The sequence below is a fragment of the Rhincodon typus genome, chromosome 15 (assembly GCF_021869965.1).
Source record: "Rhincodon typus isolate 14 chromosome 15, sRhiTyp1.1, whole genome shotgun sequence".
In the NCBI taxonomy this organism is placed as follows: domain Eukaryota; kingdom Metazoa; phylum Chordata; class Chondrichthyes; order Orectolobiformes; family Rhincodontidae; genus Rhincodon; species Rhincodon typus.
Window position 1 is genome coordinate 37,658,671 of NC_063346.1, and position 16,010 is coordinate 37,674,680.

Below are 16,010 nucleotides of genomic sequence, written 5' to 3' on the forward strand. Positions count from 1 at the left end.
ATACGCCAACTTCGCAAACCCCTCAGTGCTGCAGCTTTCTGCTTTTAAATAACATTTAGCTCTTCCATTCTTCCTGCAAAAGTGCACAACCTCGCATTTCCCCACAATGTTCTTTCTGCCAAATTTTCACCCACTCGTTTATATCCCTCTTTGGACAGTTGCCCTCACCACTTAGCTTCCCATCTATTTTGTCGTCTGCAAACCTACAGATCATACATTCACTTCTGTTATCCGAGTCATTGACTTAGGTTGTACATAAATGTGGACCCAGCATTGATCCCTGTGGCACGTCGCTAATTATGATTGCCACTCTGAAAATGCCACCTTTTACCAACTCTCTGGGCTGAATTGTAAGTTGTTTGGTCTAAGTGTAAGCCACGCTGAATAGTCTGGACTGATTCTCTTTGCGAGACCCAGTGGGTTTTCTTCATGTCTCTGATCAAACTCTCCTTATTTATTACATACTACATGCCAATGGCATCTCTCATGTCTGATTTCCACCCCACCTTACCACCTTCTGTAACAATATTCACTCAGTGTATCCCAGAATTCCCTGGCATTCCCTTGCCTGGACCATCTTTAAATTACCTGTTGTACACCTGGACAAACACAGTCAGCCAACCCTGCATGGTTCCTGACGTTTGCCCTGGAGTTGGAAGACAGGGAAATTAATGCCCTGCTTTGTGGGCAGTGGCATAGAAGTTCTGCTGGGAGAGGTGGTGCTGACTAAAGACTTCCCCTTCCCCTGAAGTCCAGTAATGGAGGCAGCAACACCAGACCACTCAGATCGAGGCAATGTCATGGAGAAATGCTCAGCATAAATGCCACCATCTTCTCTTCAATACCTCACGCTCACTCTATCTGCAACTGAACCCACCTCCCATCAAGGCTCGTGCTCTAACACTGTCACTAATGCCAACGCCATCTTCCCCACTCACTCTCATTCACACCAGAGAAGGAGAAGACATAGATTTGTAACAGCAGAACTGGAATATTGTGTGTGCTCTCTGTCTTGTTCTCTAGCGTGCTCTCCCGCGCTCACCCCCCCCCTCTCTCTCTTGTTTTCCTCTTCTCTCTCACCCCCCCCCCACCCCCCCTTGCACCCTATCTCTCTCTCGTTTTCTTGTTCGCTCTGTCTCTGTCTCTCTGTCTGCCTTAAAAGACATTGACCAGCTCCCCTAGTGTGGAACAAGTGTTGGAGGTATTGTTTCAACACACCAATAGTCTGGTCTTTCAAGTTTCATGTTACAATGTGGCTTTCATACAGAAGGGAGCACACACATCTTATGTGGCTTGCTCAAGTGAACCTTGAGCCAGGTCATCAGGGACCATTCGTCTTACCTTGTAGTCATCCTTTAGTTTGCTGAAATGACTAAAAATGCAGTTGGCACCATGAATTTCCACAGACTGAGGGTATGCTGACTGCTAGGAGGATGGCAGGCTTTGATATGCATTTTCATGGGTTGCGGATGTTGCAGGCCAGGTCACCATTTATTGTCCATCACAACTTGTGCAGAGGGCCAGTTAAGAGCCAGTCACATTGCTGTAGGTCCAGACTCACGTGTAGGACAGATAGAGCCATAGTCCTACAGTTTCTTAAACTTGACTAGACCTGTGTTTGGCCTTTGTTCCTCTAAACCTTTCCAATTCATGTACCTGTCCAAATGTCTTTTTAGATGTTCTAACTGTACCTGCATCTACCACTTCCCCTGGCAGCTCGTTCCACATACACACCACCCCGCTCACCTTAAACCTACACCCTCTAGTTTTGAATTCCCCTACCCTGGGGAAAAGACCTTGGCTATTCACCTTCTGTATGCCCCTCATGATTTTATAAACCTTTATTAGATGACCCCTCTATCTCCGACACTCCAAGAGGCCTATCCTGCCTCTAATTAGAACTCAAACCATCCAGTCTCAGTAACATCCTTGCAAATCTTTTTTGCACCGTTTTCCAGTTTAATAATATCCTTCCATAGCGAGGCAACCAGAATTGTACACAGTGCTCTCAGGAAAGGACACTAGCTTTTCTTGCCTATGACTAGTTAGCATCTGACACCATGAATTGTGGGTAAATCTGCCATCCTAGTGCTTGCTTGACACGTTTAATTGTGGCAAGAGAGGGAATTAAATGGAATTAGCTCTAATGCCTCCTCTGATATTTTTTAGAATATGTAGGTGATTCATTTAAATGCACGTCCCCTTTAAATATTTTTGCATGATCTTACATAACTTAAATGGGTTGCCTTGCGTGCAGACTACTTTGGACTTTTGCTTGTCACATGGCCTTGTAACTTGCAGGGAGCATGTGTTAAAATATTTTATTGTATGACAAGCTCTCTATTCAATGTAGAGGTGGTATTGTGGTGGGAATGTCACTGCACTAATAATCCAGTGGCCCACTCTAATGTTCTAGAGATGAGAGTTCAAATCCCATCTATGGTAGATGGTGAAATTTGCATTCAACTTTTTAAAACAAAAAATAGTCATTCTTCAAAACGCAAAAGAATACAGGCCCAGTTTCCCCAATCTCTCTGCATAGGACCGACCCACTACCTTGGGAGCAAGTTTGGTGAATCTTTATCATACTCTCTTCAGGGCATTAATGTTCGTCCTGAGAGAAGACCAAAACTGCACATAGTCCTCCAGGTGGAGTCTAACTAAGCTTCTTGGACAGCCAGATCAAGCATGGTGATGTCTCATCTGAATGGTGTCACCTTTAACAGTTTAGTTCTGCAGTGAATTTTCAGCCCAACATTTCTGCCCATGCTCCTGGCTTCTACGTGAATGTGCTACCAATTGAGCCAAGCATACATCTGTGGCGTGGGGCTCGGATAGCTCAGTTGGTGAAGTATAGCACTTGTCATCTGAGGGTCCAGTGTTCAAGTCCCTGTTTAAGCATTAATGTTCTTGTGGTGCATTGGGTAGTGTCCCTATCTCTGAGCTAGGAGTCCTGGTTTCAACTCCCCATTTGTCCCAAACGTGTATCTTAACCTCTGGAGCTGATTGGACCAGGACCTGGGCCTCCTGATTCACAGGCAGGGACACTAGCACTGCACCAAAAGACCCCTCTCATAATATAACTTAAATAGGCTTATTAAAATAAGTATGCATGTGGTTTTAGTTCATTCAATCAGAATCAATAGGCATCAATCTTTCAAGTTTAAATATGCTGCCAGTTGGTAAGCAAAAATAGAGGTATTTGAAATATTCAAATTGGAACTAGGTCAATTCGTGGTTCCTGATAAGAGATTCACATTTGGAGTAGAAAACTTCAAAAATAATCTCCTCCATGTTGTTAGGAAGATTATCTATTCCTGAACGTCTTTCACATCTGGTAGAAGCTGTGTCTGCTGGACTCTTTAACCCCGTTCTCCCTCCATTGAAGAACACACACTAGCCTCAATACACACCCACCGCAATGTTCTGGCCAAGATCAACAATGGGGAGAGGGTGCGTGAAATGATTGGCCGAAATTCAGGACTTGCTACTTGAAGCTACAGTTTCACCCTCTTGTCCGTATTCCTGATTTGACTTCTCATGCTTATAAATATTTGGTTATAAAATGAACTGTGTTTAGAAGTGAAAGAGCTGATTCTTTTGATTTCCTCCTCCATCTTAGATGTTAACAATTCATGGCAAAGGCCTGAAAATAAATGTGCGGAGGAGTCAAAGAATTTTGAGAAGAAAACCCGTGCTCCCCTCAGGTAATAAAAGAACAGCTTTCCATTTCTTTTCTAAAGTTAAACTCACTGACATTTAGACAGTCTCTGTGATTACCGTGTAACTATGATGATGTTGGAAGATCTTTATTTCACATGTTGCTTTACAACCCTATTATTCTGCACTGAAATGTCCCTACAATATGAAAATTAATTGCATCAGTGCTTCACAGTTTACAAGGATGTATGTTGATTTCCTATAAAACTTAGTGTCATGTTTTGCCTGCAAAAACTGAATGAAAAACAACTTGAACACCATCTGGATTAAGTTTCCTATGCAATGAATATATATCAAGTTACTCTCTTTCAGACGTCACAACAGTGACCAGCATCCCCAGCAAAATAACTGCCATCGCCACTGTGTGGACGAGAACATAGAAAGGAGAAACCATTACCTTGACTTGGCAGGGATAGAAAACTACACCTCAAAATTTGGACCAGGTACAAGAATCTAAATTGGAACAGAAAAAGATTTGTAATTCTTTTGCAGGAGACATGTGGCTACTTATTTCTGTGTTTTGACATCAAGGGTAGATTTCGATTCTCGGCTGGAATGCATCAGCCAATCCCCATTTGTTCCAAAAGAAAGTTTACTTGCTTCGAGGGCCATTGCATTATTTGTCATGTTTGTGCCTGGCTGCTGCGCTAAATGGGTACTCTTGTACTCTGGGCAAGTGCAATATCAGATGTCTGAGCCAGTTCATGAGTGCATTATCTCTGTCCCTATCGACCCATTTCCCATGGGTCTGTCTGACCAGTGATATCCAGTGGTCATACTGGGTTGGATGGGACATCTTGTACAAGTGATTACAATCTCGGCTTACATGAACAAATAGGAGACATTTTACAACACAGAGGATAGCCTGGACGTTGTATATTTTAGGTTATTACATACACCTCGCAAGCACTGGTTTGTGAGCAAAATTAGAGCAAGCATTGTGTGGGGGTGAGAAAAGCATAAAGTCAGGGCAAGCAACAAAATGCAAAGAAAGACTTGGCATTTGGGCCCTAATAAACATCATCTTTAAGTTTTAGACTGATCTTAAGTGTTTATTCCACAGGTTCACCTCCAGTGGCATCTCGAAAGGAAAATCATGTGAAAGTTTCTCAACATGCCAGATCCCGTTCCCATGATCCTGAGGTCATGCACAGTCACCATAGGAGATCTCAAACTGTGGATGCAGGGCACAGTCACCTTAATCATTCTTCATACACTCGGATGATTGAATTACAGCAAAGACTACGTAATCAGGACAGCAGCAAGCACTTAGTCAAGTCGCCGAGAACCCTGAGCAAAAATATGATGGCTTCAGTCCAGGCTGGAAGGGTTGGCAAGAACAAGTCTTCACAGAGCCACTACATGCCGCTGACCTCCACTCCTGTTGTAGTCAGCCCAAATATTCCATATCTACCCATGCAGCTTGGTCAACAACATCAACAGAGTCACAAGAAACACAAGCAAAGATCTAAAGACAGCCATCAAGTGTATAAAGCCTTCCAGCCCCCTTCAAGAGTAGTAGAGCAAGAGCATGTGAGGGATTTGCCTTCCCTTATGCTATACGAAGGCCATGTTGGTCGGATTGTTCAGAGACATGAACATCATCACCACCATGAACATCATCACCACTACCATCATTTCTACCAGACATGAACAGAGAAGACCAGGACATTCAATAAGAACTAAAAGCCACAATATTCAGTTTGAAGGAGAGATTTCTGACTGGATTTTATCACCTTCAGTCCACACAGTATTGTTGATATTAATTATAAGATGCAAAGTTCATTACTTTGACAGTGAATAATAATGACATGAAGTGAAACTCGAAGACTTTTGAACAGCTGGCTACCTCTTGTGTTAATTCAGATTTTATTTTCTTTAACCTATAAAATGTGCCACAGGGGGTTTTAATGTCCTGCATACTTGTAACCTTTTTGTGTTGTCCAGAGTATCATTTGCATTTCTGTATATGAAATATTTTCTGTACTAAGATTCACGTTAACCATATTTGACAACTCTACAGTTGTTATAATACTGTAGTTTTAATTCTTCCTTCTGGGGTCAAATTGTTTTCTACGTTTTTGAGATGTAGCCTAAAGGAAAGAAACGCTGCTAAGTGTTCTGAAAGATTTGTGCCGAGATATGGTGCATTCTTTTTCGTACTTTATTTGGTTGTTTAAATTCATTTTCTTTCTGGTGAAGAGTTGTTGATTTTGAATGTTTTGTGACTGCACACCAGTTTGAATTCTTTTGAAATATCAAAGACAGTGGCATGTCTCCCAGGTTAGTTCTAATCTATCTGTGCACATAATTTTTCAAAACTTTGTGCAGTAGTTAGTGCACGGTGTTGCACATTGGAGGCTTACCGTCTAAAGTTCTTGGGTGTAATCACTCTCATGCATTTCAGAAATGTATGCAGTGGAAGTTCTAAGAATGTGTATGAATGCAACTAACCCCAATATTATGGCACTGAAATTCTGTCACTCCAGTCCCACCAACTGGAGAAATTCAAGGTCACCATAACAGTTGACCCTGTGTTATGGGACTGTGTGACACCGAAGGTGCAATGCTCTATACACATTTCAGAGAAGTTAACAAGTATATATTCTATCTCAGGTGCATTTTTGTTTAAAACTGTGGTTTGACTTTTTTTTTTGAAATACAAGTCTTTTCTGAAAGGAATGACAATGGACTTCTTCATGAGTGGTGCACAGGGAAGATGGGACACAACTTGATACAGCCAACTTCAGTTTTCAAGTAGTGTCTCTAACTTTTATTGAACTAGCATAGGAGATAATCAAATGAAGATACCTCACCCATAATGATATTCAGAAGCCTGTTGGGAGTTAGTTGTGGTGAGTCTTTTGCACAAATGGAAGAAGGCTGTGAACGAGTGAGATATCCTGATAATTGTATAGTGTCTTAACTGTACTACAGAGGAATTCTAAAACACTACGTGCTGCTGTTGATGATTAAGTGTTCAGCCCTTTACACACAGCAATGAAGATGTCCCTGCAAAAAAATCATAGTTTTGTTTCCGGAAAAGCTTAGTAGTAAATTTCAATGCTTGTTTTCAGATAGGAAATTGATTAGAGAATCAGTCTTGTATTAAGCAGCAAAATAAACTTAAATCACACGGTAGACTATTGTTACCGTTAAGGTCATGTGATGTATTACCAATAATGATTGATTTTGGGGAAGATAACCTTTGCAGTCTGTTTGGACACTCTGTCAGTTAAACTGACACAGCTTTGTGTGTTATGCAGAGTAGAACAACACAGACTGAAGTAGGTATGTTTACCCCATGTTCACATTTATTCTGATGTCACCAGAAGTAAGTTGCTGTGTGAATTGGGCTTTCTTTCACATCTGTGGAAAAGACACGTCCAGTTTCTATAGGTGTGAAAGGACAGTGCCGTGGGCAGTGAAATCACCACTCTCAAATTATAGAAGGAAATGTTTAAAGAATATACTGTTTTATTGCAACAGCATCCTTGAAGAAAACATTCTAAGCATATTTCAAGGATCCTTTTCAGATTTACTAAGGAATTAAGGAGGCCATGAACTTTTTCATTTATATGGACTTAGACAGAGTTGTACCTTGATGCTAGGTATGTTACAAACACTGCTCATGTAGTGGTCTTTCCCTTCTAAGTATACTTTGTATTTATAAAATATATATTGGACTGAAAATGACATGTCTGCTAAGCATATTGGTTTTTTTGTGTTATAGTTTTTTTTAATTATTAGCAATCCTGTGTTAACAAACTTAAGTCTAATGCAATCTTGTTTCCATCACTAGTATATCTTACACATTGTGTACATTCCCAACATGTGTAGTGTTTTCTGACAGCCATGTAAAAGAACAGTGTTTAAATTTGCATTGACTACATATTGTACCATTCAGTTGTAAAGCTACTTGTGTAACACAATTCATGTTCCCTTCTGAAATAAGTTTTTTTTGGTATCCCTTTAATTGAATATATCTTTTCAGTATTTTGTATAGTATATATAGATGGTTTTGATTAAATGCTTTATTTATTTAATAGTAAAACTGTGCCAACAGGAACCCCTTTTCATTAAAGGTAAATTAGTCAAACACCTCAACAAACCTGTGTCCCAGAGACTAATTATTTGGCATTGTTCAGCAGTATTTCACTATGGGTCCATGGGGACCAGTGATTTTTGATCTACATGACTGCCCACCATTTTGGCAAAAAGGCAAACCTGACAATGGCAATTCTGCAGACCCTCATGAGACCCAATAAGAAATATTGTATGCACAGTCACAAAGTTTTTACATTATTTATCTTGCAAAAAAAGGAACATTTGAACACGAGGGCTGTAAGTCAATCAAAGACATAAACTGCTAATGTGAGTGTGAGTCGCCATTGTCTTACCAGACCATGGAGCTGCTCTCTCATTAGGGAAAGAGATGACTGGTAGTGATTTATCTTAAGGGCCACCATACATCTGGTGCAGGGAGAGTTTGAGGAAAGTTCTTCAGTGTAATTATGGTTACTAAGAACCAAATTTTATAGGTTTGTTATGATTTTGGAGGCTAGTTATTGTTTTAGTATTGTGTCATTATTTAAAATATATTCCGGTTCTTCATTTTGAGAAGAGAATATTGAACAGTATTAAATATAAATATAAAATATAAATAATGAAAGTGCTTAAAGTTCCAAATTGGCTTCTTTGAATGTAGTCACTTGAGTCTATTGAAGTATCAAAATTGGGAACCCACAAGCAACCAGAATTCAACACCTAATCAGTCTTTTTTTTTGTCTTTACAATAGACTGCAAGTGTATCTGGATCAGTTTCTGCATAGCAATTGGTAATTGTTGTGAAATAACATTAAGTGAAAGGGAACCTATTGGAAGTACAGAATCACACAAATTATGTTTACAAAAGTAACACTTACAAACTGTGCATAGCAATAAGTAGGTAATTATTTTACAGATATAAATAAATTATAATCAATTAAAGTTTTTGAGAATTTGATTTATCAGGCTCATTTTAATGCTATAAGGTAACCATATATTCACCAAGAGCAATATAACCAATGATTAAAGAAACTAATTTGAGACATTTGAATAGTTGATACAGCATCAAAAGCAAGTGCTGTTATTACAAAAAAATAATTAATGTTTTATCGTTTTGTATTCTTTTGTCTACTTCTGTTTTCAATTTAACATTTTAGTAAATGCCAATGATTTCAGGAATACCGGCTGGAGATATTACTGAGGTTGAAAGCGTATGAAAGAGAGATTAATATTATGAGAGCACAATCGATTAAAATCACTATTGCAAATGCTTCAAACATGTTTAGTATGAACTGATAAGAATCGAGTTTTCCATTATATCATTCTCAATCCATTCTCCAAACTAGTTCCTACAAACTGACAACATATTCATTTAAGAAACCTTTAATAGATATTGGACAAATGAATTCCTGATGGTGTCATTCAATCACCATTAAGCTATTAAGTAATTGCTGTTATATACTTTTCAATCAATTAAGTTGGACCCATCTTTAACAAAGATTATAAATTTTGTTGGCTGGGCAATCTGTATCATGACCTGCAGTTTCAACTTGTATCCTAAGGCAGTATGTTATATTGTAAGTTATGCAACAGGCTAAAATCTTACACAAGTATAACACTGCTTGTTATACAGACTTAACTGTATATGAGCCAAAGAATGGGGCTGAGCTGCATGTACACTAACAATGTTTAGATTTGAAAAAAATATGTTTTCATTGTAGCCTCTAGATAAAATGTAACTCACTTTTCAGTTTTGCCTGTTAAAGTAACTCCTTCGGTCAGATGATATCCACAAACCAAATGGTACATTAGGGAGAACCCTTTGGTAGAATAAAAAGTACTTTACTGACTCTTGAATACAGTGGCAATCCCAATACTCCTCGAACTCCCAAGCCTGTATAAGCAGATGGCATCCTTCATAAAATAGTGAGATTTTTAACTCATTCAACACCTTTTCAGTTGATCTGATTGACCACTGAGCCCAATTATGTTTCTTCAAATGTCATGCAGTGGTTCAGCGAGAAGTATCTCTTTTTTTAAAAAGTGCTTTATTCCTTAAACATACACACTTGGATAGTTTACTATCAAAGTGAGCTTGTAATTGTCATTGGATAGCAAAGTCAACAACCTGTTTCGTCACTTTGCTAATGATTGAGAGTAGACTAATGGAGTAATAATTGGTTGGATTTGCCCTGCTTTTTGTGGACAGGACAATTTTCCACATTGTCATATGGATGCCAGTATTGTAGTTGTACTGGAATAGCTTGACTCAGGGTGTGACTAATTCTGGCACACATCTTCAGATTTATCATGGAATGTTTTTGCAATATCTATTGTCTCCTGCCAATTCTTGATATCGAGCATGACATCTCAAATTAGTTGTAAACTGGTACCTGTGATGCTGGATATCTCTGGAGGAATCTAAATAGATCAATAGCTTCAGAGATAGTAGGAACTGCAGATGCTGGAGAATCCGAGACAACAAGGTGCAGGGCTGGATGAACACAGCAGGCTAAGCAGCATCATAGGAGCAGAGCTTGGCAGTTTTAGCTGCAGATGGATGCAAATGCCTTCAGCCTTGTTTTTCCATTGATATGCTGGACTTTCCCATCATTGAAATTAGGAATATCTGTGGAGTCTCCACCTTCTGCTAGTTGTTTATTGTCCACCACTGTTGATGATTCGATGTGGCAGGATTGCAGATCTCCAATCTAATCTGTTTGTTATGGGATCACGTAGCCCTTTCTATCCCATACTGTTTCTGCTGTTTCGCATGAAAGTAGATCTATGTTGTAGCTTCACTATGGTGACACTCCGTTTTAGTGTGACTAATGCTACTTTTGGCATGCCATCCTGCATTCTTCATTCAGCCTTCATTGATCCCCTGCCTCGGTGGTAGTGGTAGAGTGAGTGATTGGTCAGACCTTCAGTCCACTGATTTGATGGTTGACCGCAATTCTGCTGCTGCTGATGGCCCACAGTGTCTCATAGAGTTGCTAGATCTATTTGAAGGCTATTCCATTTAATGCAATGATACTACCACCCAACATGATGAAGGCTCTGCTCATTGTGAAGATGGGACTTTGTCTTCATGTTGACTATGCAGTGTTCACTCCCTCCAATACTGTTCTGGATAGACGCATCTGCATGAGGGAGATTGAATACGAGGTCAAGTAGATTTTCCTCTCGGTGACAGATCCTGTCTAGCAGCTCTATCCTTTAGAACACAGCCAGTAGTCATGCTAACAAGCCACGCCTGGTGATGGACATCCCCCAGTCAGAATACATTCTTGTGCCCTTGACACCGCAATGCTTCCTCTGATCTATTCATTCATTACCTAGAGGAACAGTACATGGTAATTGTAAGAGTTTGATGTAAATGTTTGATCTAATGACATGAGACTTCATTGAGTTAGGAGTCCATATCAAAAACACTCAGGCCAACTCCCTGTGCCTGAATATATCCCACTGTTCCGCCACCTCTGGTGGGTCTGTCCCACAGTTGGGATAAGACATCGGGATGGTGAAGGTGGTGTCTGGAACATAGTGATAGTCGTGGAATCATTACTTACAGACAATGTCAAAGTATTGCTTGACCAGTCTGTGGGACAGCTCTGCTAATTTTGTCAAAAGCCCTTTGCATTAGTTAGAAATGCCACACCTTTTGGTGTTGGGGCCTTAGCTATTTGCAATCTAAATCGATGACTTGAATAAAGAGACCAAATTTATGGTAGCTAAACTTGTGGATGACACAAAGATAGGTAGGAAAGAAAGTTGTCAAGAGGACATAGTCTACAGAGATTTAGGTAGGTTAAGTGAGTTCTGCAATCCCTTTCTATTCAAAAGGGTTGTGTGAGTGAGTTAATATTTGGCTAATGGATTTTAGTATGAGAATATCTGAAGTTGTCTACTTTGTCAGAATGAATAGAAAAGCAGCATATTATTTGAATAGAGAGAATTTGCTGAAGTCTGTGGTACAGTGGAATCTGGGTTTCCTGTTCGTGAATCGCAAAAAGATGGTATGTAGAGCAGCAAACGAGTAGGATGGTGAATGGTTTGTTGGCATTTATTAAAAATGGATTTGCATATAAAAGTATGAAATTGCTGCCGCAACTGTTCACTTATACACAATCTTAAACTGCATTTGGAGTACAGTGAACTGTTTTGGTCTAATTACTTAAGAAAGGATAGAATTGCCTCAGAAGCAGGTCAGAGAAGGTTTACTCGTGTGATTCCTTGGATGAAGTGGCCATCTTTTAAGGAAAAAAATTTAAACAAGCTAAGTCTATAGCCATTGGAGGTTAGAGGAATGAGGTGATCTTTTTGAAAAATATAACATCATGAAGGGACTTAACAGAGAGGCTGAGAGAATATTTCCCTTGTAGAGGGAATCTGGAACACAAGACAGTTTTAAAATTAGTTACATCCCTTTTAAGCATGAGATGAGGAGGTTTTGTTTCTTGGAAGATCATCAGTCTAAGGAATTCTCTGTACCTGTGGTGATCGAATATTTTCAAAACTGAACTAATGTTTTTTTTTGATCAACACGGAAGTGAGGATTTATGAGGATGGATAAGAAACTTTTCAAATGACAGAGCAGGTTCATGGTTTAAATGATCTAATTGTGCTTCTAATTATTTCATTCTTATTCTCTTAGTAATCTTAAACTTCTAAAGCAAATAATTGAGATTATTATTTCATGTACAGTCATGGGTGTAAATAGTTCCGAGGTGGTTTTGAGCTATTAATTTGTCATTTCTGTAGCTCTTAAGCCAAAAAATCAGGCAGGATTCATAGACATCTTAGAAATTATCCTGTCACAATCCAGAAATTAAATGTGAGAGCTCTTTGCTTGTCATTTTTGTCACAATGCCAGCCACTCGCACGATTTACCCAAGGCAATGCAGGATATTGGATGCATGATATTTATGGTAAAGCACAGCAGTTGGTGGCAACACCACTGACATTTCCAAAACCCTGACTGGATTAAATATCAGAGATAGTACGAACTGCAGATGCTGTAGAATCTGAGATAACACGGTGTAGAGCTGGATGAACACATCAGGCCGAGCAGGAAAGCTGCCGTTTCAGGCCTAGACCCTCCTTCAGAAATGGGGGAGGGGGTAGGGGGTTCTGAAATAAATAGGGAGGGGGGGGGGAGGCGGACAGAAGATGGATAGGGGAGAAGACAGGTGGAGAGGAGACAGACAGGTCAAAGAGGCGGGGATGGAGCCAGTAAAAGGTGAGTGTAGGTGGGGAGTTAGGGAGGGGATAGGTCAGTCCAGGGAGGACGGATGGGTCAAGGGGGCGGGATGAGGTTAGTAGGTAGGAGATTTGGGTGGGGCTTGAGGTGGGAGGAGGGGATAGGTGGGCGAAAGCCCTGCTGTGTTCATCCAGCTCTACACCTGGATTAAATATCAACAGGAAATGACCACCTGACACTGGAGCATCCATTGCCATTAACAGGGTAGTGCCCATCCACAAAGGCTGCCAGTCAATCATTGGACTAGCAGCTTTCCCATCCCAATAGGGCTACTGTAAGTACTGGTTACTGCTGGGATTGTAGCTAACCCAGGGTCTATGATAATGGAGGAGCTCTTAGAACAATCAGTCAAGTTCTTTGGGATCAGGCCCAGGCAAAGGGAAAGAGGCCATTGTGAGGTTAGACAGGTATTTTCAGCAGGGGTGACATTTGTGCCTGAGAATTTGCCCAATCAGAAAAGGTCCAATTCCCATTAAAGTTTGTAGCAAGCCCCCCAAAATTTATTTAAACCAAAACCCAAGTAATTAGCCACTTACAGGACTCGATGGGACTTTAGGTGGGAAGTCTGTCTTCAGCCTTCCGGACTTCTGACTTAATCCAGGAGACCTATGAAGGTGACGATCTTTATATCTCTCACTTGCCCTCTTGATTGTATAATCCACCCCAGTTTCCTGGGGAGAAATTTGCCATGCCCTAGGTATCTAGCTAACTCCCTTAAGGCACTGCAAATTGCAGGAGTACCCAGCACCTTTTACTTCCAATCAAGTGCACATCTACACAAATCCAATATGTGCTGCTAAATAATGAGGTTGAGTTTTGATTCTGAATTAGTTCCTAGTTAACGCAACTTTTTTAGTTGTTTTGCTAAGCGATTACATACGATGCATTGCATTATTTTCCAGTGGGAAATTGAGGAGCATTAAGAAAACCTCACCAAACTAGAGTGACATTTTTTGTATTTAGGAAGAATCAACTTAAATTGGCCACTTGCCCTCCAGATCCTGTTTCAGACCAGTTTGATTAAATCTTTTGTAAGTCTTCAGATAATCTTGCTGTGTAGCAATTCTACTTAACTGAAGACAGGTTTTGCAAACAGTGCAATGTCTGAAAGGGTAAAGGTTTCATTCTGTGTGACCTTTTTCTAGTTCTCACATTATCTGAATACTGTTTTAAAAAAAATCACATCCTTTGAGGATTGCAAAGGATGTGGTTTAACCTGAACACCATGAAATGAAGGATTATATTAACAGTGATTTAAAGATTTGTAGTATGGATATATTGCTAAAATCATAGATGTGAAAATATTATTAAATTTCATTACATTTTCTCCTTTTGCAGAAATTCAGCAGCAAGAATCTATTTATGCTGTATCAAAGTTAGTCTTTCACTGCTGAATTTGTAACAGCTTAAACCTATATATTATTAATTTTTAAAAATGTTTACTGTGTCATTCTATCTAAAACTCCAGCCACAATCAATTATAACTAAATTCATTAACCTTTTATCAGTGTCTCCAAAACCTATTATTCCTGTTCATTCCAAATAGTTTAATGAACAAAATTCAATACCCATATCAATTTAAAAGATACCTTGGATTATACGGCACCTTTTATGAATTGGTGCCAAAAATCCACGAACTGCTTTTAAGTGTACTGGAGAAGTTTTATCCTGTGACGTGTGTAACAATAAACAATTAACATTAACACGCTGTTTCTCTCAATAAGTAAAGGGTAACTGCATATAACATTAAAAAAGCTCTCTACAACAGCAGTCACTTTAATTTATATACAGTTTTACTGTTATAAAATATCCCAACATTCCTGACGCGAGTGCAATAAGACAAAAAAAAAGTCACTACAGGCAGAACCAAGGTTGCAAATAGTTCTGTTCTTGAGTCCATTTGCAAGTTGATTTGTATGCAAGTCAGGATCCCATGCACAACAATATAAAGTGCTGTCTGCAGTAGAGGAAATGATCGTGTTTCTGATATTTAAAATTACACCCATATGCGATCACGTTTGTAAGTATAAGAGTTTGTAGTCAGACATTTATAATTCGGGGACCCCCCCCTGTATATTGTCTTAGTGCCCCATCACACAGAAACATCATGACTGGGGAAGCAGTTAAGGGAACACACAACAAGTGCAATATTAGGTTGCTGTTTTCCGCAGTGCCATACTCTTTTCATCAGTGTGCTGATTGTTTCAATGGCTGAAGAGGAGGGGAGGTCCACAGTTTCTGGTCACCAGCCAGTGTGTAAGCAGGGTCCCTATCCCCACCCCTTGGGTAATTTTTATGAAGATACTGGTTGAGAAATGTGATGGCTAACCGTGTGCAGTAGTTGGTTAATGATTTAAGAGGCATATTAAGACCAATCTACTGTTGATGACTGACAGCTCCTCTGGTGCAGTGATGATGCCCCTACTCTGGACCAGAGGTGGGTTCAAATCCCACCTGCTCCACAGGTGGATCATAATGTGTCTGAGCAGTTGGACTCAAAATATTTACAGTGTTTGGAATTGACCTGTCAACAATCAGGCCCTATGCTAAGAGGAAATACTGGCTAATGAATTGAAATGGAGTGGAAAAAAGATGTTGTATTTACCAAAGACCTTTATTCCCCTAACTCACCCAAACACAGTCTGGCCATGAGTGCAATGGTGACCCCAATTGTAGCCAGAGGAGAAGATTCCCATCTGCATTGATCGTCTGATGGTGGCTACTTTTTATATTACAAGTTTTTCACAAGTCTTAACAGGATACCTCTATCCTGAGGCATCACTTCTTCACATATCTTCAATTCCCAAATCCAATGGCGGGCTGCTTGTCTTTTGCTGCTGGATGGCTTCCTCTTGGCTATCCTACCTCACAGAACTGTCGTCTTTCCTTCATTGGACTGGACACCTGGAGGCAGCCACTTCATTGCCCACGTCCATATACCTCACTCTTGGTGTCCTGGTGTTAGCATATTTGGGATCCA

General features: G+C 39.9%; 1 protein-coding gene across 1 annotated transcript in view; it reads left to right on the forward strand.

Annotated features, from left to right (window-relative positions):
- Nucleotides 1–7,872, forward strand: part of nkd1 (NKD inhibitor of WNT signaling pathway 1) — a 98,506-nt gene extending 90,634 nt beyond the window's left edge. The window contains exons 8-10 of the mRNA XM_020510637.2: nt 3,623–3,707; nt 4,033–4,163; nt 4,784–7,872. Of these exons, the coding sequence (XP_020366226.1) occupies nt 3,623–3,707; nt 4,033–4,163; nt 4,784–5,373 (806 nt within the window). The 3' untranslated portion in view covers nt 5,374–7,872. The remainder of the gene's footprint in view (nt 1–3,622; nt 3,708–4,032; nt 4,164–4,783) is intronic.
- The last annotated feature ends 8,138 nt before the right edge of the window (nt 7,873–16,010 follow it).